This window comes from Rhipicephalus microplus, chromosome 1, assembly GCF_043290135.1.
Source record: "Rhipicephalus microplus isolate Deutch F79 chromosome 1, USDA_Rmic, whole genome shotgun sequence".
Taxonomy (NCBI): Eukaryota; Metazoa; Arthropoda; class Arachnida; order Ixodida; family Ixodidae; genus Rhipicephalus; species Rhipicephalus microplus.
In genome coordinates, this window is record NC_134700.1 from 188,923,384 (window position 1) to 188,946,416 (window position 23,033).

The 23,033-nt window shown below is 47.9% G+C and overlaps 1 protein-coding gene across 2 annotated transcripts; it reads right to left on the minus strand.

Annotated features, from left to right (window-relative positions):
• Positions 1-299: 299 nt before the first annotated feature.
• Positions 300-21,342, minus strand: LOC119178782 (leukocyte elastase inhibitor A). 2 transcript variants are annotated; one of them, XM_075888932.1, is made up of 3 exons: positions 20,897-21,342; positions 5,255-6,023; positions 300-2,742 (listed from the first exon to the last, which is right to left on the minus strand). In XM_075888932.1, exons 2-3 carry the CDS (start codon positions 5,845-5,847, stop codon positions 2,094-2,096), a joined length of 1,242 nt encoding a protein of 413 aa, XP_075745047.1. In that variant the 5' UTR covers positions 5,848-6,023; positions 20,897-21,342; the 3' UTR covers positions 300-2,093. The 2 variants fall into 2 exon arrangements, with proteins under 2 accessions (XP_075745047.1, XP_037285924.2); XM_037430027.2 differs by lacking the exon at positions 20,897-21,342 and having other exon boundaries at positions 5,255-6,097.
• Between the last annotated feature and the right edge of the window lie 1,691 nt (positions 21,343-23,033).

The window sequence follows — 23,033 nt, forward strand, 5'->3', positions numbered from 1 at the left end:
CTCATGGAAAGCTGTTGAATCGCGGACTGCTTTTTACAATTATGTATTTCGGCATGGCTTCGGCATAGCGCATTTTGTCCCGCGTCCCCATTTGTCACCTCTCATCGATTTCAAGCGGGGCAATGCTGAACGTCACCGAACTTTTTTTTTTCAAACAAGTGCCGAGATGTTTTCAACAAGACGAAAGGAGGACGAGTTCCTCAACACATGTAGCCACGGTAAGGCTTTATAATGCAAACACTGAGAAAACGCATTTCCGAGGCACTCGCTGTTGACGCTTTATGAGGAACCCAGCGAAATACTTTCCGACATCTTTTATTACAAAACAAGCACAAACAAGACAAAGGCACGCTATAGTCCACAGAATATCTAAACTGTCCGGTGCATAAGGAACATGACGATGGTGATGGCTAGATTGGAGTTATCAAACGAATATGGAAACCATTGATTTGATCTTTTTTTCTTCACTTTGATTTGTGGAAGCGATCGCCAATGTTGTACACAGTGTTGTTCGCGAAATTTTATTCACGAATACTCAGCACGAGCACAACTATCGGCTACGTATGCCCGTAGAGTGTGGAGCTATGTTTGACAGTACACCAAAATAAACTATAAACTATTTATTGCAGTAATTTTTTTTACCGACACGTTTACACGCAAGACGTCATCACAACATTCAAAAGCAAAAACGTGGGAAAAAATACATTTAACATCAACATGCGCAGCAGACACACTCATCACACGCAGACATGACAACTTTCATCTTCAGATTCACGATAATTTCTTGTGTAATAATTGCAAACATACTCGTATAAAGATCTTTGGCAAAGTACATGGGTGCGCGAAGTACAAATACACGTCTTTACACACAGATGAAAAAAGTAGCAAGTTTCTGCATAGACCGTGTAACACTGGTAAATTTCTTCAGAAAGGCACGTCCCCCTACAGCAGCGATGCTGCTGTAGGGTGTCGCATCGCTGCTGGAGCATCCCTCCTGGAACAGCGATGCGAATTACATCTGTATCATATTTAGCTGCGAAATATTGCATCGCATTAAAGATGTACGGACCGTTGTTCTATTGTAATTAAATTACACGCATATTTACAGCACGATTGCGGCACAGCCGCTTTTTGTAATAGCACCATAAAACATACAAAGAAAAAGTAATTCTATTGGCAGGTGTGTCCAGCACTGTCCCCACCTCAGACACTGATGGGACAACAAGATTCACGCCACCTCTGTTTTCTGCAGCCTCCTTTCCTATACCTCGTTACCGTGTTTTCTTCTTTTCAGCTTGCTACTTGTCTATCAATCATGCACCTTCATAAACTCAACTACAAACCGATTTTTTCAGTGTTCTGCCTGGCTAACTGCTTTGATCTGAAGCACAACTTTCCAACGAAAACCGCTAACGCATACACAAGCACTAGATCTGCTTGGCCCGTGATGTGTCGTCATTAGTATCTGATGTGTCGTCATTAGTGGCCGGGTTTTTTTAGTTTTTTTATTCAAGAATATATTTTCGATTCCCTATTAAGACCATTCACAAGCTCAAGTAAGTGCGAATCCAATTTTTTTAAACGTTGGAGTATTTGTCGACGCCTCCGCTGTGTTAGCAGCGTTACAACACACCTCTTAACACGCAGAGAGCCCTATTGGTACTAACAATTTTGTGTTCGACAATAAAACCTGAAGTGGACTACACAAGCAGCCAATGGTTGGTCTGTTTCCAGGCCCGGCAGTGCCGTATAGTGTATCGAGGCGTCTTACCCGCAAAATGAACTCTCGACAAATTTCAGCTGAGCTCTCGCCTTTGCTTTTACCGCTTGAGAGGTCTCAATATTTTTCCATCGAACATGTGTCACCCTTGATCAGTATAGATCGAAAATATTTTATCGGGGGCTAAGTACAACAAAGGCAGCATCTAGGTATACGTCCTTACAACACAGTGCGCGATACTCTATTGGCGCAGCACTGTGACGTCACCCGTCAGTGTGCCAGTATGGGTCACAAACGGGCACACTTTGCTTATCATCAGTGCATAACGTTATACACATCTCCCGGACTTCGAAGAAGCCAGTCTTGGGTCTTCTCAGAGGTCGGTGACGCGACCGACGAACAGCAGGAGACCTGTCGGCCTATGCTTTATGGCGAACACGAAGGGTCGGTCGGCCGAGAAGCGGGGCGTGCCAATGCGGCTCACGATGATGGCCACCGTCGAGGCGCTCGCCACCGTGCCCTTCTCGTCGAGCTCGAGAGCCGCGCCGTGGTGCACGTCTTCGACGAACAGGCCTCCTTCGGCCTGCATGCCACTCAGGTCGGCGTGGTGCTCGGAGAAGAGGGCGTTGACGCCCAACTTCTTCAGGGGCTCCTTGAGGTCCAGGCTGCTGCGCACCGTCAGCTTGGGCAACTCGACCTCGATGGAGCGCAGCTCGGGCCTGGCCGACACGAGGATGTCCTCGAGCCGGGACTCGATGTCGCTGAGGTCCTTCTGGTTGCGGCGTCTGGGCAGGGCGATCACGAGGCTGCTCTCGCCCGTGTAGGGGAGCTCGAGTACGTACGCGTTGCCTTCGTACGCCAGCGGGAACTTGCCTTTGCCGCTCATCATGCGGACGGGAGTGTTGCGCGTGGCCCCGCGGAAGATGCCATCGAAGGAGTCGTTCGGGTTGAACGCTTTCTCCCAGACGCCACGGAAGTGGACCGCGTTGAGCAGAAGCAGTTTGCTCAGAGGGTCCGGGGACCTGCACGGTAAGCGAGAAATTACTTAGCCGAAAAAAATCGTAAGGTTTTACGAACAAAAAATCAAGACTCCGCTATATTGCCGGTCGAACTATAGACTCGGGGTGGTTGTTTTCCCACTGGGCAAACAAGCACTTAATTATACGTATACTTAGCACTTTCGAAATTTGCCCTCATATGGGCGTCGCTACCGAGGTCAAACCTTTGACCTATATTTTTCGACATGTGTTTCAGGCTGTCGGGAAGTGTTCAATCTTATGTCCCGCCAACAAAATAATAATGGGCCACTCCGCATGTGGTTAAAATCATCGATGCGGTTCGATTCATTGCGTCACTATGTACATTCTTACGTTCGCACGTAATCTACGCACTTCGCGGTTTTTCCGCCGGAGAGTAAAGAACCGGCCTCAATGAGTTGATGGAACAAAAATTTCACAATTATGTCTATTTCTTAGGGTCTTTCTTTTTTTAAAACATCGGCAAGATATTCTTGCCGAGGCAATAGTGTGTGTCGTGCTTGAGGTAAAAACACATGCTTGCATGCTTTTGAAATAGTACGAAATGTGGTGAATGCCTACAGTTGTACACTATGAGAACTCGGGTATGTCCGGCTGACACTGAATAAAATATATGGAAGTTTTAAGGAATGGATCCCATAAAAAAAAGCGTGTACATGCCAATGTTTGTGACGCGTTCATTAGAAACTTGAGTAGCGATCTGTAACTGCTCCCTATTGCCTCACTACACGTTCCTTTGCTAGTAGTTATAAGATGCAAAATCACCGCGTGTCATGACAAGATCTTGGTACAGACCAAGTAAGCAGGGTGTCTGTGCACTGTCGGTGCGTATTTCTTCGCGTAATGATGTTGATCGATAACGAACAAGGATTTCATTATACACGAAATGTGCAGAAGGCTGTTGTAATTGGAACTGTTCAGTGCAAAAAAAAAATGAATCAGAGTGAAGGGCCCAAAATAATTTAAAGGAGCAATACGGCGACCATTGCAAGATTTTCAAGAAAGAACTTGCGCATTAAAAATGGCGATATCAGGAAAAGTAGATACAGATTATTACGATGTTTCATTCAGAAATATGTGATTGTAACTTGCATATACTTTTCATGGGTGCTCGGATAACACGCGAATTCTTTTCGGAAGACTCTGTCGCATAGATTACTGATGCTCTTTTTCCTGTTGTATGAATGGACAACGTGTCATATCACACACGATCAACAAAGAAGATGTTTAAAGCCTATAATTTATCAAACCGAAGAAACTGCGAGTTCGAAAGTGTTCGTCCCACACTTGTGTACCCCGCCTACAAGCGTAAAACGCCTTGAACGCCGTTTTGCCCAACGCCCACTGCGGCCATAATGAGTGCCTTGACACTCGTAACTCGGTGCATTCGGTTTTTCCCCTTTGCCAAGCCGGATCTCTATCGTCGATGGCTTGCGCAAGCGATAAATGCTGCATTTTTTTCCCCCGAGTGTTGAACGCTCAGGACGTCGTGATGAGGACGTCGCTGAGGACGGGCCGCCACATACTCCTAAATGACACAGTTACGCAGCACTGAATATTGCTGAACCTCGTCGATAAAAATGGCAGTTTTTTTTTCGAGAAAACCACTGTGAACAATTTCCCAGTAATCTCTACTAGCGTACACACATTTTTTTGCAAGCACGCTTGCCCCTTTTCCTCATGCAGAACACCCACCTATTGGTCGGATTTCCCGCCACGAGAAGCGTAAGTGTTTACTCCTATGATTCGCTTCAGCGAAGGTGCCGAAAAAAACGAAAGTGATTCTGACTAGGTCGTTTGCTTTTAGTTTTGTTTTAGCCTCTGATTTAGTTAGTTTAGCCTCTGTTACAGAAGCATCGCACAAAATTTATCTTTTCTAGACTGTCTGCCTCAAACACGTGTGTGTAATGAAAACAATTGAAGTAGGGTGCTAAGTCGAGGTCGTTCGTACATTTAAAATTTAGGTGAACTGCATGAAGACTATACAAGTAATTAAGGAGGCAAAAAAAAACAAACGCGCACGTGACAAACTGCCCTCGAACTTGTTTGCCCCCCCCCCCCTTTTTTTTCTTTTGTCCCGTCGTCATGCAGTGCCGTTCAGCCATGTTCCATGTATGAAAAGACGTAATGAACTAGCGTGTTATGATTTCAAACCGAAAATGCTTTCAAATCTGCACCGACACGATGGTTGGTATTCTTAAACAGTACATCTTTCGCATCCTTATTCTTTGTAATTATGACAAGAACAGCTTCACAAGGCAAATGCATTCGGCCTGAATGGTCCCGGTTCTAAAACAATTTAGCCTCCACGACAGTATCTAGACTGGTCACACTCATGGGGCATTGCACATTACACTTTTTTTCATTAGCATCAAATGCAGTTTAAGAAAAGTCACCCTCTGTCCTCTCAGTTTCTCCTTAACAGAGTAAGCAAATAGGTAACGTGTGATGATCTTGAATACAGCGCGTTTCTCTAAATGACAGTCTATCTGCTCACCTTCGTAAGGCGTCTTTAATGCGACCTCCTGTGAGCCTAGACACTTCGCCGTTGACTTTGCTGAGCAGGTCCTCCGAACGAGAGAAGTCCACCTCCATGACACCGCCGTCGTCCAAGTATTGGTCCAGGTTGGCCCGGTACTCCGGAGACACAGGGTCTCCAGCCCGCGTGAGCGCTATGCTGGTCGAGGCTAGCTCACTCGAGCTGGTCAGCAGGTGCTTGGCAAGCTTGCGCTGCGCCGTGAACGCCGCCGCCGGGTCCTCAAAGTGATCCACGGCCAGGGCCCGGGACAGCTCGGCTGCCGTCTCGTTGCGGGCCCCCAGCAGGACCATGGCGAGCACGCGACTCAGACTCCACGGGGAGAAGAAGAGGTTGCCCGTCGCGCTGGCGTTGGCGTATGCCCGGTACAGGGCTATGCCGAAGTCGTTGCTGGCCTTCGCTACGCCTTCAGGTACGACGTCGCCGGGACCCGGTGCACCGCCGTCAACGAGGTTGTTGGGCTGCCTATTTGCAGGACCGGCTAGGCAATGGACGACAAAACACGAGCCAAGGACGGCGATGATCACTGCTCTTTTTAAAGTGATAGGCTGCATCTTGTCCTGATGAAGACCACAGGTAGACTTAAAGGACCGGCAAATTTTTAAAACTGTCGGCCGCGGCGAAGTCACTTGTACTCTGCGAAGAACGTGGAGCGGCTCCGAACGAGCCTGACACGATTACGGTGTCGTCGCCTCCAGTGACGAGTCAGGAACGAAGGACGAAGACCCCCCTAGCGAGGAGAAAGAACAAAAACGGTGTCAAGAAGAGCGTGCCACTGGCAGCGGGCGTATGGCGTTCGCAGCAAGCTGGCGGGCCCGTTAATACCTGGGCCGCAAAGCGATGGGAGAGAAGGAATCGTGAAGTGTGTGTGTACTGTGCGTGTACGTATGGGTGCGTGCGTGAGGGGAGCGCCTAATCAAGAACCGGTCACGTGCGAGGGCCCAGCCCCCGACAGCAACGCACCCGTGTGTGGCCCTTCGCGTCATCTCCTCGCGCGGCCGAGGGAAAACTAGAATTGACTATCGATACGTGCTCGGAGAGACACGGGTTCCAAAAAAGAGGGCATGCCCCATACGTCATGGAGTCCGGTGACGTCAGAGGCGCCTGCCGCGGCCTGTGTTTTATGGAGCCATTCTCGCCTGTCATGCGCGCTGTCAGCATCACCCACCCGCGGCTTAGCAACCACGGGTGAGCAGCGCGAAAAGTGTGGGCGCGTGTGCAAGCCTGGGAAGAGAAAAACCGAAAGGGCGGCGCGATTGTCCAACTGACAGCCACAAGGCGTAGCTAACTTCTGTTGCGACTCTTGGAGGCAATGGTCATGTCAGACTCGTGACGTAAAACGCAGAATAGGCGGCACCCTTCTTATCACGCGAGCTGGCGGCACCTCTCTCTTCTCTTCGTTTCCTATTTCGCTGTTTAGGCACTACGGGATCCAAACGTTTTACGTTGTCAAAGGGGTGAGCAGATTATGCCGTAGCTTTCATTGAAGAGGGTGTACTACGGCAATGAGAGCACGAATCGTGCCGACTAGGTAGCCCTTATTTTCACTACGATGGTATCCGCTCCGTGCATGCATTCAAAAGCAAGCCTTTCTATTTCTTATCTTGTTCTAAGTACGCTTATATGACTTTTAAATTACATTAAAACGACGACTTCTCAGTCTTTCTTCTCTCCCCTGTTTCTTATAAGCAAAGAGCAATCGAGAGTTCTCACTGTGTAGCGTTTCGATCTCGTACGAAAATTTTTCATCCCTTACAATAATAAAGGGCCACTTACAGCGGCAGCGTCAGCTCAGCAACTTAGGGGAAGAAGAAAATAACAGGAAACTTTGCCGATTTCTTAGGCTATGAGCTCATTGCTTCCGACTGCATCATTTTCGCACAGTGAAAATAAGATAACAACGCTATTCTGAATTCCTGCTTATTCTAACCCATAAGCTGAAAGCAGGTGAGCCTCAAGTCGTCCACACGTTTCAGTTGCTCTGTACCCTTTGGATAGCAGGCATTTCATTGATAAATACGACGCTGCCTTCTTGACCTATTCAATTAGGTACCGTATTTATTCAAATGTAATGCAAGCGTTTTATTTTAAGAGTTTTGCTACCTCAAGTCGACCCTCTCGTTACATTGGAGGTAACGTTGCCGCCAAGAGAAGTGGTCATACCTACTGCCATGATCAAATACACGTTCTATTACCTTAACCTCAGAGCCTATACCGCACAAATCGTGTCCTATTTTACGTTCTCTCCGATAACGGTGCTGGATATGCGACAAGTAGCTCGTCTGCAGTTTGACAGTTTTGGACTATGCTAGTTGTGTAAGCCGGAAGCAGCGCGGTAACCTTTTTTTTTATTATTTACATACACTGCATGCAGGCCCTCCTCGGGCCCATGCAGTAGTTAAACACGAGATTACAATCAGACTATGCATAATTACACATTGAGTAACTTGGCATAATTAAAGTACTATACTAATAATATGTACACAACTGAAAGGTTATATCAATGTTTAATATCGATTCATAACAGACAACAGACAATTTCAATTTTTTTTTCAATATATACAAATCACTTAAATCATACATAAACCAACGCATTTACAATGTAAATCCCTTTTATCAAAAAAATTTAAACTTTAGACATATTATCTCAATGAAGTTGTCGAGGAAGCATTTACTCCTTTTTATTATATAAGGTGGTAATTATCCGTTCCAGAGCATTCCGGTTTCGCCGCTGTGGTCTAGTGGCTAAGGTACTCGGCTGCTGACCCGCAGGTCGCGGGATCGAAACCCGGCGGCTGCGTTTCCGATGGAGGACGTGCTCAGATTTGGGTGCACGCTGAAGAACCCCAGGTGGTCGAAATTTCCGGAGGCCTCCACTACGGCGTCTCTGATAATCATATAATGGTTTTGGGACGGTAAACCCCACATATCGATCAATCAATTAATCAATCCAGCGCATTCCGATACTGAATCTCTCTCAATATGCCCCAACCAGCTTCTTTGGTGCTTGATAGCTGCTGCTGCTATTGCCTGATTTTTACCTGGTCTACCTTTATGCGATGCAGCGTGCCACTTTTTGTTGGGCGTCGCTTTTATAAACAGGCAACTGTTTCCGTACAGGTATGATTAAAATAACAGTAAGGGCGATTCTATGGGCAAGTATGTACTGCCTCATGACACTCCCCGGTGATGCCCATTTCTTTCTTGTCCGTGTGTTCATTGCGCAGCTATTCACGAATGATTGAAAGTATCTCGCGCAGCGTTCGTGATTGCGGCGATACCGTAGAATATAACCCCCCTTACAGATGAAAAACGGTTGGACAGATTTGGCATGCCTCTAAACGAAATTGATAACGAAACGAACCGATGATAGATGAAAAACAGTTAGATGGAAGACAGACAGATATCACGTGTTTCGCTAAGCGGAATGGATGATTGAGGGCTCGTTTACGGAAATATAGATAATCGGACCGGAACTTCAGACCACCACCTATTGATTTGATTGATATGTGGGGTTTAACGTCCCAAAGGCCCCATATGATTATGAGAGACGCCGTAGTGGAAAGCTCCGGAAATTTCGACCACTTAGAGTTCTTTAACGTGCACCCAAATTTGATCACGCGGGCCGACAGCATCACCGCCTCCATAGGAAATGCAGCCGCCACAGCCGGGATTTCATACCGCGACCTACGGGTCGGCAGCCGAGTGACTTAGCCACTAGACCACCGCGGCGGGGCACTGCCACCTCAGCTGAGGGCCCTATATGCGCTCTGCTGCACTTTCTGCAGCTTTCTGGGCTCTATGACCACATTTGTACTGCACAATGAACGCTGGTATGAGCGCGTGCAACTTGTGTACTTCCTCTCGTTCTGGGTGTTTTTTTTTTCGGCCCACTTCCACTCCCCCAGTGTAGGGTAAAAAATCAAATGAAACTCGTCAACTACGCTGTATTTATTGTTCTTTTTATCTCATCGAACTGAGCCTGTCATTCGAGGAGCTGTTACGATTAACTCTTTGTGTAGCGCTGCCGATGTTAGCCAGTATCATCATCAGCAACAACATGACCACGTCCACTGCAGGGCGAATGCCTCTGCGATTCTCATACTTCTTCAATTAAACTAGTGCTGTGATTTCTGCGGCAACGTTATCCCCATAAGCTTCTTAATCTCATCTGCCTAAATAACCTCTCGCCCCCCATCGGTACGCTTGCTATCTTCTAGTATCCAATCTACTACTCTTAAATACCAGTGGCAATAGACTTTTTTTTATTTGAACATACTGCAGGCTTTTCACGGCCCATGCAGGAGTGGAGCCAAGAAAATGCATACTAAGCATCGAAAGAAAATACATACCGGAATAAAAAGAAAGAAGATGCGATGTCAAACAGCTCATATTTCAAAATGGACACACTGTATCATGTTCATAAATGATTGAATGGTGTTACAGCGCACAATATTGCTGTCTAGTCTATTCCGATGGTGGATAGCTGACCGAAAAACGGAATGTTTGTGAGCCTTAACACGACTTCCATTTACCTAGGACGAGGTAATGGTAGGTAGACTTCTAACTATAGATCGTCCACTCATGACTATTTACTTTTTATTTCAATTATTATGTCATACATATGCATTTGTTACCCGACTCGCACTGCTCTCTAGTTGTCCCTTAAGGTTATACCTTTAGACCAATTTACGATGAACCCACTTAGTAAACATAGATGTTCTGGTCCATAGATATCGGCATGATAGAATTATAGAAGGAGGTCACCAGCCATGAAAAAGAATACGGCAAAAGACATTTCGGCTCCCCTGACGGCAGCCTTGTTCACATTGGAAACGTCTTTTTTCGAATTTTTTTTTTCATTATAGGTACCCTTCTATTAGTTTTATCATGCTACTGCCTGACCAAACGGGCTTCCGTCAAAACATCAACTTCCGTAAATATCGGTAAGATGCAGCTGTTGTAAACTTTCCTCTTGAGGAATAGCGGCAAAGATTCATTTATGATCAGAAAATACCTGCCAAATGTTCGCAATCAAACAGGCTTCCGTCAAAACCTCGACTTCCGTAAGTATTGGCAAGACGCAGCTGTTGTAACCTTCCTTGCCTGACACGCACCCTTCTTTATTGAAATATTATTGCTCTACTTGTAGACAACCATGATATATGTGATAGAGCCGCTGTAGATTTCTTCCTGTGTATTATTATACGGTTTGCCTACACCCTAGTTACGTAACTTTTAATTGAATAATTAACATTTTCGCCAAGTTTATTGATATCTGGCAATCTGTAAATGCTATAGTAGCGTCATCAGCATCTCCATACATCATAATCGTTATTATTTTTTGTCCACCGTGCCGCTCTTCTCGCATAGCTCACGCGGAAATCTCTAGGTGTGAGCCACAGCACAACGTGCCAACGCTCGCGACAGTTTGGACGCCTTGTTAGGACCGGCGCCGGGTCTGACAATGGATCGGCGTTCCTTTTGATGTTCCTTTTGAGTCGCCAAACGGGTTGGCGGCCTGTGTCCGCCATGTATTGTTCCCACCTGGCCGGAGGGTGCGGCGTCCTGCCGCCGCGGCGCCGTGAGCAGTTCGGGAGACCACCGGTGCAGCTTCTTCTTTGGAAGATGACGGCGGCGGCGGCGGCCGGGAATCGTCCCGCTAATTGAACGAATCGTTCGGCACCATTTGAAGCTTGTTTACGGCGGCCCTTTCGATGGATGCAGTCATCAACTTCAGACCCCTCGCCCAGCGACACACCTTGACGGGGGGGGAGCCGCGTTCGTGCCACATGGCCGTGCGGTGACCACGCTTCAGTTTTGAACGTTCGCGTGGACCGTGCGTGCTCGTCACCCTCGCGGGTAATGTGTGGTCCGTGATTGGACGGTGCCCTCTGTACGCGGTCCCCGATCTAGGGATCTGGGGAGGACAGACCCTTTATAATGAGCCCCCACGGCTCATTCGGTGTGCTTTTTCGAGTGGAGAGCTCGCCATGTACGAAGAACGCCACTATATATCTAAACTTTCTTATTGACCTCTCTCTAATGTAAATAAACGTCTGTTCTCTGTTTTCCCATATAAGCATTGCTTCTCGCTATAAGGGACGAGTCCGATGGGAGCCAGCTACCAACGACGAGACCCACAGGACTCAGGTCCCAACAACTGGATGGCAGCGGTGGGATCGAGCTCATCGACCAGGAGGCAATGCTGAGACCTGCTGTCTGGAGGACCTAGAGTCGGACAAAACTGCTTCGTGGCATCACTGACAACACTGGAAGGAACGCGTCCGAATTCATGACTGCATAGGGTGAGTGCACTGCTTTTCTTTGCTGAGATATCACCAGGCTTTGCGTAGGATTGTAAACAAAGCAGTGATTTGGTAACGGTGGACGGAAGTATTGATAGTACGTCAAAGTTGTTTAGTTAAAAGAGTTAGCAGCACCAAGGACCGCCATGAATTTGAAGGGACTAAAAAAGCCAGAGTTGTTAGAGTTGGCCCGAGAGCTGGGCCAGGTAATTGCCGAGACGAAAAGAAAGCAGGAGATCATTGACGCCATCGAGAAGATCGGGGCAGATGACGAGGAGCTGAGCGAATGCTTGGAGGCTATTACGCAAAGGAAAGAGGAGCAGAGGCTCCGTGAGGAAAAAGAGGAGCAGAGGCTCCGTGAGGAAAAAGAGGAACAGAGACGTCGTGAGGAAAAAGAGGAACAGAGACGTCATGAGGAAAAAGAGGAAAGGGAAAGAGAACGTATCGATCGTATGGAAATGAAACGCCTAGAAATTGAACTAGCAAAGGCTCAATCAATGAACGGAGCTAGCGCAGTGGCACGAGAAAGAGAGCGCCGAATGACAGATTTGATGCCATCCTACGCGGTAGGAGGGGACATGGGTCTTTTTCTGGTGCACTTTGAGCGCACGTGCGAGAGGGAAAATTTTGCTAAAAACACGTGGCCCCAGCGCTTGCTTACGCTGCTGCCGTGTGAAGTAGCTGACATTATAGCCCGTATGGGTAAAGAAGACGCAGACGACTATGACAGAGTCAAAGCGAGTCTGCTCAAAAAGTACAGACTGTCAGCGGAGGCGTTCAGGCGAAAATTTCGTGAGATCGAGAAAGCCAAAGACGAGTCATACCCAGAGTTTGCGTACACCTTAAAGGTAAATCTGGAGGAATGGCTTAGAGAGGAGGGTGCGCTTGGCGACGCGGAAAAGACTCTGCAGTGTTTTGCGTTGGAACAATTCTTTCGGCGTCTACCTGAAAACATTAGGTACTGGGTTCAGGATAGACTAGGAGTAGATACTATCACGAGAGCGGCAGAGCTCGCAGAGGAGTACGTAAATCGCCGTGCCCTCGAAGGCGAGGATGTCCCTAGGAGGGAGATTAGTAAATATCGGGCCGACAAGCCTCCGCGATGGACAAAGTCGGGTCGGTATATGCCGAAGGGGGGTTTAGACTCCAAAGGAAGCGGTGATGAGAAAAACAAGAGAAAGGAAGAAGCACCCGAGAAAAGGGCGGAAGGGCAACAGAAAAAGGCGTTCAAGGCCAAGAAGCCGATAGTTTGCTATAACTGCCAACAGACGGGGCATATTTCTTTGGGTTGTAAGAACCCGAAAGTTGTGTTAATGTCACTCTGTAGTAATGACGAAAACATGAAATTGCTAGAGCCATACATCCGAGACCTAGTCGTGAACGGCCAACCGTGCCGCGTGCTCCGCGATTCGGCCGCCACTATGGATGTAGTACACCCGTCCTATGTCGAGGAGAGTCAGTTTACAGGAGAATACGCATGGATAAGACAAGCAGTAGAGACAAACAGTGCATGTCTCCCAGTAGCAAGAGTCCGCATCGAAGGCCCTTTCGGTGTTCTAGACACTGAAGCTGCCGTTTCGGCACATCTCCCAGTGCAATACCCGTATTTGTTCTCAAATAAATCAGAGTACTTGCTGCGACAAAAAGGAATTGGGTTCAGTGAGGGTATCGTACAGGCCTTAACTCGATCCAAAGCAAGGGAGCTCGCCGCTCAGACAGTTTATAAAGATCCGGTGGCAGACGAAACAGCTTCAGCGGCAGAGCCTTCTTTACCTGGCACGAAACTGGACCACCCTATAATGGAGCCTCAAAACACAATATCTAAAGAAAGATGTAAGAAACCGGATGAATCCGAGGCATCTCGAGAAGTAGAATGCACTATAAAGCTGTTAAATGTAAGTCCTACAGAACTGATAGTGGAACAGGAAAATGACTCCACTCTCCGTAACCTAACGCCAGACGCGAAGGAAGGGGTGGCTAAGCAAAACATTCAGTTCACCAAGAAGGGGGGCGTCTTGTACAGAAAGTACACGAGTCGAAAAGGAGTTCGGTTTAATCAGCTAGTCGTACCGTATCCTTTCCGCAAGGAGCTGCTGCACCTGGTCCACGGAGGTTTGTGGTCAGGGCATCTCGGCATCAAAAAAACAAAAGAATGTTTGTTACGGGAGTTTTACTGGCCCGGCTGCTTTCGGGAGGTGGAGGCATTTGTAAGAAGCTGCGACACGTGCCAACGCGTTGGCAAGCCAGGGGATAAGGCTAAAGCACCTATGAAGCTGGTCCCCATTATCACAGAACCGTTTCGCAGGCTAGTTATAGACACAGTGGGTCCACTTCCTGTAACGCAGTCCGGGTACCGGCACATACTCACAGTGCTCTGCCCGGCCACGAAATTCCCGGAAGCAGTACCGTTAAAGGAGCTCAGCTCGGAAGAGGTAGTTAAAGCGCTTTTATCTATCTTTGCACGTGTAGGCTTCCCTGCAGAAATTCAGTCCGACCAGGGATCTGTTTTTACAAGTGCACTAACCTCGACATTTCTAGAAAAGTGTGGTGTTAAAATCATCCACAGTTCAGTGTACCACCCTCAGTCAAATGCTGTAGAAAAGGTACATTCAGTCATGAAACGGCTGCTACGCGCCCTTTGTTATGAGCAAAAAGAGGATTGGGAGGCTTGCTTGCCCGCAGCTATGTTCGCGCTTCGGGTCGCTCCTCACGAATCAACAGGGTTTTCGCCTGCGGAGCTAGTTTACGGACGTGCTCTTCGCTCCCCACTTCGCATTGTTCGAGAATCTTGGGAGGGCCGGGCGGACGACCCTTCGGTAGTAGCATACGTACTTGAGCTGTTGGACCGACTTCACGCAGCTCAAGAACTAGCGGAGCAGGAAATGCGCAGAGCTCAAAACAACGCTAAGCGCTATTATGACAAGACAGCCCGGACGCGAAGCTTTCGAGTGGGGGAAAAAGTGATGATACTGAAACCCTCACTGAAGAATAAACTTCAGGTCCAGTGGGAGGGACCTGTTGAGGTAGTTCAGAAATTGTCAGACACAAATTACTTGGTTACTGGACTGGGAAGGCGTAAAACGCAACAGGTGTACCACACTAATCTGCTCAAACCGTACCAGCAGAGGCATGCCGTTGTAAACATGTCGCTCAATCAACCGGAAGAAATGCCTATTGATTTCCCGGAGTTAACAACAGAAAACAAAGACATTGGCGAGACTATTAGTAACCTGGTAGAACAGGCGGAGTTGGAGCCAGATCAGAAAGCGGAACTGAAGGAACTATTGTTTGACTTTAAAGAAACATTTTCAGACACACCTGGCAGAACCAAAGCCCTAGTTCATGATATTGAGCTGACATCTTCGGAACCAATTCGTTCTAAAGCTTACCGCGTTTCCCCGAGGCAACGGGAAATAATGGCCGCGGAGATAAACCGAATGCTCGAGCTAGGAGTGATCGAGCCAGGAGAGAGTGATTACACCTCGCCTCTGATCTTGGTTGAGGTCCCAGGGAAAGAGCCGCGACCGTGTATTGACTATCGGAGGCTCAACTCGATTACAAAGGACCAAACTTATCCAATTCCGCATATTGAGGAAAGACTTGAGCAAGTCAGCAGTGCCAATTTCATCTCGACTTTGGATTTAGTCAGGGGATACTGGCAGGTGCCTCTAACTGAAAGGGCTAGTAGGCTTGCGGCGTTTATTTCCCCGATGGGAACATTTCGGCCGAAGGTCCTTAGTTTTGGATTAAAGAATGCCCCTTATTGCTTTTCTGGCCTAATGGACAAAGTGTTACAGGGTATGGAGGACTTTGCCCTCCCGTACCTAGATGATATTGCTATTTTTTCTTCTTCCTGGATAGACCACATGAAACACTTGCGAGCTGTGCTATGTCGTCTGCGTGAGGCCGGCTTAACAGTGAAGGTTGCGAAATGCCAATTGGGGCGCGCTGAGGTAGCTTATCTAGGGCATGTAATAGGCCAAGGCTACCGCCGGCCGTCAGAAGTAAAGCTGGCCGCAATAGACAACTTTCCCCAACCACGAACCAAGAAAGACATTCGGTCGTTTCTTGGATTGGCCGGTTATTATCAAAGGTATATCCCGCGTTACTCTGACATTGCAAGTTCCTTGACAGACGCTCTTAGAAAGACTGAACCCCAGACCGTAAAATGGGATGGGGCCAAGGAACATGCATTTTCTACGCTAAAGAAGGCACTAAAAAGTCAGCCAGTGTTGAGCGCGCCTGACTACTCTAAGCCGTTCATTCTTCAGTGTGACGCCAGCGACCGGGGTATGGGTGTCGTGCTTTGTCAGAGGGGAGAGAACGACCAGGAACACCCTGTACTGTATGCCAGTAGAAAGCTTTCTGTTCGTGAGGAAGCATACAGTGCCTCAGAAAAGGAATGTGCCTGCGTTGTTTGGGCTGTGCAGAAGCTAGCTTGTTACATCGCCGGTTCTAGGTTCACAATAGAGACTGACCACTGTCCCCTCACATGGCTACAGTCCATGTCATCGAAAAACGGCCGTCTTTTGCGCTGGAGCTTAGCTCTTCAACAATACACCTTTGATATCCATTACAAGAAGGGTAAACTCAACAGCAACGCAGATGGTCTGAGTCGTTGTCCCTAGTACCCCGAGGGCTTCAAAACGATTTTCTGCTTTCTATCCTCGATTTGAGGCCCACTAGTTTTCTGTATTTATCCAATCATGTGTCAAGTGTTTTGTTTAATGTCTTCAAAAGTGGCTGATGTGGTGTTGCGACTCGGCGGGGGCCACAGGAATAAAGTTGAGGTAGAAGGAAATGACTTCCACAGGTGAATCTGAGTCTGGTGATTCTGAGTAGAGAATTGCCGTGTGCTTGCTTGTGTGTGGGTGTGCTTTCGGCGCAGTTTCCGCAGTTCCTCGTTTGTGGTGGGCGGAGAATATGGTGGAGGGGTTCACCTCATCCCTGCGAGCAACGCCCTCTTGGTCGATGATCATCGGATCCAGTGTTCGGGACCAAAGTAATAGAGGAAGAGCCGACAAGCTGCAATACAGATCCCGCTGCACAGTACCTGCTGGCCACTGCACTTCGGGATCTTCTTTCCCCGGCGGAGAGGCTGTTAGGACCGGCGCCGGGTCTGACAATGGATCGGCGTTCCTTTTGATGTTCCTTTTGAGTCGCCAAACGGGTTGGCGGCCTGTGTCCGCCATGTATTGTTCCCACCTGGCCGGAGGGTGCGGCGTCCTGCCGCCGCGGCGCCGTGAGCAGTTCGGGAGACCACCGGTGCAGCTTCTTCTTTGGAAGATGACGGCGGCGGCGGCGGCCGGGAATCGTCCCGCTAATTGAACGAATCGTTCGGCACCATTTGAAGCTTGTTTACGGCGGCCCTTTCGATGGATGCAGTCATCAACTTCAGACCCCTCGCCCAGCGACACACCTTGACGGGGGGGGAGCCGCGTTCGTGCCACATGGCCGTGCGGTGACCACGCTTCAGTTTTGAACGTTCGCGTGGACCGTGCGTGCTCGTCACCCTCGCGGGTAATGTGTGGTCCGTGATTGGACGGTGCCCTCTGTACGCGGTCCCCGATCTAGGGATCTGGGGAGGACAGACCCTTTATAATGAGCCCCCACGGCTCATTCGGTGTGCTTTTTCGAGTGGAGAGCTCGCCATGTACGAAGAACGCCACTATATATCTAAACTTTCTTATTGACCTCTCTCTAATGTAAATAAACGTCTGTTCTCTGTTTTCCCATATAAGCATTGCTTCTCGCTATAAGGGACGAGTCCGATGGGAGCCAGCTACCAACGACGAGACCCACAGGACTCAGGTCCCAACAGCCTGTAACCGCCGCCGCCGCTCTGCTTCGGCCCTGAAAAAGTGGCGAGATGGGGCCCTCACGTTTCTGTCTGCCTCTCGCTTTAACTATACATAGGCATTGGTCAACATTCTATCACCTGTCTTATAGAGTGAACCCAGCCTGTCATATACTTCTTGTTCATTTGGTTGATTGCATTCTACGGTGGTTGTAATTTTATTTACGGTTACTTTTTGTGAGAACATTGCAGGCAACGGACAGTTCTGGGCTGACCGGCCGGTAACTTTCGTTTCGTTGGACACCCGCTTTTTTCTTGTTCTCTTTTTTTACAAGCTGAATGCGGAGGTGTTGGTTCGTTAATAACCTGCTTGACCAATCATCATTCAACAATTTTTTATTGGGGTGATTGCGAATCGATAACGCCGCTTTCAAGGACCTGTTTATTAAAAAATCGCAGCACATTCTTCAATTGTTGTTAAACAGGCCTGTCGCACTCACTAAAGAAACGAAACACGTTTCTAGATCTATACGTGAATCGGTGGCGGTCGTTAAGGTCAAATAATTAAAGGTGAACTTGTTTTCCGCTCGGAAATACGGGCAGTTTAATGGGCAGCTTTTTGTTTTCGTTTCGCTTATTTGCTTATATCATATGCTATAGGTACAGTCTGGTGCGAAAAACTGCGTCTGAGCCCTTCTATAGTTCTTCCTTGGGAAAGAATAGGGCAGTTAGGGACCCTAACTTTGGCGTCTCATTTACCATGAGTGACTACAGCCAATGCAGTGAAGGCCTTGGAGTAATACTAATAATCCCTTTTAGAGCTCACTGTTTGTATCTCCATAGATTTCCTATATCTATGAAGTCCCTGTTGTCCCTTTATTTATAGATTAAGACGATGCTAACCTTCATGAACTCTGGTATCCTCACAGTCAAGAGACATTGCCGGTACAGAGCTCGCATATTAACAAAGCATTTCAAAACCTGAGACCTTCATTTTAAGCACGACGACGGCAAAACTTTCGCCTGTGCCTCTGTTAAGCTACCGCAGAACATAACCTGAATGCACCCCCTTTCGTCGAACTAACGACAACGGCGTGTTGCCAGTATAACGCCGTGCACTTGCGCCATCGTGAGCCGACAAGAATAGCACTAGCCTGGAGCTATACAGCGCGCCACCGCCATTCGATGCCAGGCGGACGAGGAACGACTCTCTCACAAAGACGCGGAAACGAAAAATCTCCTAGGGCAATTCAGCCACCCTGTCCTGTAAGACGCGTCGGACTGCTTCCGTAAAGTTGACACCTTTTAAATGGCTTACGTGGCGGATACCTTGAGCATGTACACAACTGTAGATGCGTCCATGTAAGGGGCAAATTGTTACAAACCAATATGTACTGAATAGCTGAATGAATAAGGTGTCTTACGGAAGTTGTCACTGGTATACTTGTGCGTTTATGGTGTCGATACAGGCGTGGCGCATCATTTAGCATGGTAATTATACTCATTAGTTATGTTTGCCTGAACATGTTGTTTCAGACGACTCTACGGCATTCACTATCATCACGTTCAAAGAAATTGTGGCGTTAAAAAAATCAGCAAACCACCATGAACAGATCTGTACTCAGAGATCTGTTACCTTTTTGTGTTCCAAAATTGACGAATTGCTTTAGAAATTTAGAAGTAAACATAATAAACAGCTCGTGTCCAGACTAATGATTTGGGAACGCTTTCCTCTAACAGTCCCATATTGAAAACGCGATGCGGTTGTACACTGTGGGCGCCATATTCCATTGCGGTAGTCAGAAACACGTCATATTCGATAGCTATGTATCAAGTAACAGCTATTACGGCAAAAGGACGTCAGGTACCACAAGCGCGAAGAATAGGCAAACACTTCCTAGCACTGCTCATCATTGTTATGTCGTATTTCAGGAATCAGCTTCAATGTCCTTGCTCGCTTGTAACTCTGGAAACAGTATACATGAACTGCATGGGTAATGAACCTTCGATGCAGTGTAGAATAATATTTGCTGGGTGTTTGCCATTAATGATCGTAAACCACGTCAAACGTTTTAGCAGTGGTAACTATTATGACATGCAGAAGCGAACGAATAAAGAAGAAATTCGAAATCTACCGCAGTTCATTTGTGGGATAAACGTCCAGCGACCGACGACGCCCCTTGAGAACGACGAGGGTAAACTTCGCACATATCTAATCTCAAGCTTACGAATCTTCTTTACAAAAATATGATTGCTCGAGGAAGAGCCTTAACTGGGAGGAAATTGGAGTCTCTTATCTAGTAAGTAAAAAGGGTTCTTATCGCCTCGCACGCGCTTAAGGATGCCATAACGAGAGTCTTTGGCACTGACCATGTATCTTTAGACTTATCCTGTTTCGCTAGCCAGAGTGCATCTAGTGTGAAAGGTGACAGCTTCATGTTTTGCAAAAACATGAAGCGCTGCACCTTTTCAAGGGCTACTTTCACGAGTAGTATAGTACAGTGAGGATGCGAACTTTCTGAGCCAGTTTCATATGCATGAATTCAGAAATATGAATGTACCCTGACACTGCATTATCTGACCTAAACTTCGCTTTCGGATATTCTAGAGAACCCGTTAATTTGAAACTTGTCTTTGTTTATTTCCTTCACATTTCTGCAGTTCTATGAAGCAATATACAATCATGTAAAATTTATAGGTAGAGTGCACCCACTTTCAACGTTATTGTGACATTTGTAACACAACTCTCACGTGCTCTATAGGTTAATATTCCGCAGCTTCAAAGTCCTTATAAATACCTTTAAAATTACCATTTAGGGCTTTGCATTTTTTTGCATTTTCTGCCCGAAGTAAGGCATGAGAAAATGAAAACTTGTTCTTAAGCTGGGTCGAAAAACAGTGTGAAATTAAGTATGCCCGCCTTCTCGTAGCACACACCGTTCCCCACTTCCCTTTTCAGGCCCACTCAAACACCATTGCAGGCCTGTATGGACCCCTACGAAACCACACAGAAAGGGGGGGGGGGGGGGGTCGGCATTTCTCACTGAAGAGGGATTAAGGCGACGCGTTACCGCAGTCGGGCATCATATGATGAGGCCTTCGAGCCGCGACGGTTGTTAAAAGGAAATGTTCGATTTCCCTCTGACAGGCCGCTATCTTACTAGGAAAGTCGTTCACACATCATCACTGTGGTCGCGTTACGTTTTCCTCTTCACACGTCACCCGACCGACACTAACTTGCACCATTCGCCGCGCCAACTCAAGTGCACACACTATTGAGGCAGTCCAAACAGTCACTCTGTCGTGACTTACGCACAGTCACGTCACAGATGGGCATTCGTACTCTAATGACCATCGTTTAGAGCACGCAGAAAACCACAAGCAACAAGACATCTGAGGAGAGCGACTCCCCTCCAGCCCCGAGCAACACGACCATCTTTGACTCCATAAAGCACGAACGTGTCGCGATGTACGCATACCAATCGGGTACGCACTTACCTGGGACACGTTTGCTTGTAACCGCTCTCGACGAAATCTCAGTCCTTCACTTGGAAGCCGGGCGAGTTTTTCCTCATCTGTGAGCGCACTGTATGTTTGGTTGGAGAGTCGATGTCATCCGGGCCGTCAAGGCGGGACGGACGAATAATAAGAAGAAAAAACGTTCCGCGTAGAGAAACCGAGAAGCCAGTGGAGCCGGGCTGGCGTCAGATGAGGAAAGAAGACAAGGGGGGAAAGAAATAATAATGACAAAAAAAACCGACACACTCTCGGTGTAGTGGGCGAGTGAGCGAATCCTTCACGCACGCAACGCGGCGTCGACGTCTGTACCACTACGGTGGCGGCAGCAGCGGCGGCGGTCAACAAGGGGGAGTAGTACGTACGGCGCTGTCGACGGCACTACGGACAGCACTAGTAGGACCCGATAGCGACGGCGGCGACATCGGGTGTGTGCGTCGGCGAGCGGCTGAGTGGTTTGGGGCGCACGGTGTGGGCGCTCACAACATACACACACACTCAACTTATGGCAGCGGTGAGCGGGTGACCTCGCGTTTTGTTAGCTGGTGTATATTTTTCATTGCTCTTTCGTTTCCCCTTGGCTTCTCGCGCACCGATTTTTTTTTTTTTTTTTTTTTTGCGGTGAGAGGATAAGGGAACTTGTTTCCGCCGTCGGACCAGCGTGCGCGCGAATGCCAGCAGCACGGTCTGTCGCGCGCATTGTGCCCCCCCGGGGCATGTGTAGCCCAAACGGGCCCCTGTTTACCACAGCTCGGCGCGAAAGGCATGCCGCGACGCAGACGCCGCCGCTCCTCTTTCCCGCTTCCTCAAACGGCAAAGTTAAATGCGCAACAAAACAACCTTGCGCCTCAACTCTCGCGGTGCCGCTTCATATAGAAAGAAGCCTTCCGCAAGGACGCCTGTTCTTCAACTACGGCCTAACTACAATCTAACTGGTAATCACAATCATTGGGGTTTCACGTCCTGAAACCACGATATGATTATTGGAGACGCCGCTGTGGAGGGCTCCGGATTACCTGGGGCTCTTTGGCGCGCACCTAAATTTTCAGCACACGGCCTCGGGTATTTTCGCCTCCGTTGACAATGCGGCAACGCCGCCGGGAATCGATCCCTCGTCCTTCGGTTCAGCCGTCAATCACCATAAACACAAGAGTACCTCGGTGGGTGAAGCGCAAAAGATACGGACGCTGAAGTAATTGAGACGGAGAACAGACTGAATGCTTTGTCTGTCCCGGTTTCTTCATTGTTCATATCTTTTGCGCTACACTTACCTTGATATCGTACTTCCTCGTTTAAGCCTAGAGCAACTGGAAAAGTAAACTGCGACCAATTCAAAAAACTGCCTTACATATAGTACCTGTTGTTGTTGTCCTCTGAGCATGCAACATTACGCAGTACAGATACGAGTAGTGGGTGAATTTTCTGTTATTTTCCGAAGTGGCAACGAGTATTCCTGCAAGTGACCACTCTTTGTTTTTTGAGAAGAAAGTGAATTATAGATATTTGGATGCATGTGCATCATGTCACTCGCTGTTTGATATTCGGCAAGTATCCAAGTTCGCGTATCTTTGACTTAGTTTTGCACTGTGCCCATGCAAGCATCCGAAATACAAATAAAAAAAAACGTGCCAGGAATACAGTTCCGTCATTCATCCATTCACGACAGGAAAACTAGTAATAAGAATAACAGCAAACAATGAGCCCCAGACTACTCGCAATCTGACAAGACGAAAACCACCTGGTAAAGCTGAACTCGAGGAAATCGAGAAATCTGTTTTCCTTCAGGCAATTTTGACGCGATAACGTTAAAAGGCCCGTTTCACTGAAATTCCGGAGTCAGCGATGTCGTCGGTGTCGGCGTCGTTCGCTCTGACCGAAAGGTCAGCGTTTTGAACAAGAAATCGCGCAAATAAAGAAATCTCGGTGCAATTGCGAATCGAACGCAGGTGCTAAGCGTGACAAGCTGCTTTCTACCACACAGCCATGCCGGTATAGAGGGACTCTGGAATAATTTTACAGGTGAGGTACTACGTTGACTGACATAACAGGCAATGGCAATCATCCCATAAACAAAACCCACCTTGGCCGGAGGTCGAGCTCCACACCATAGCAAGCCACC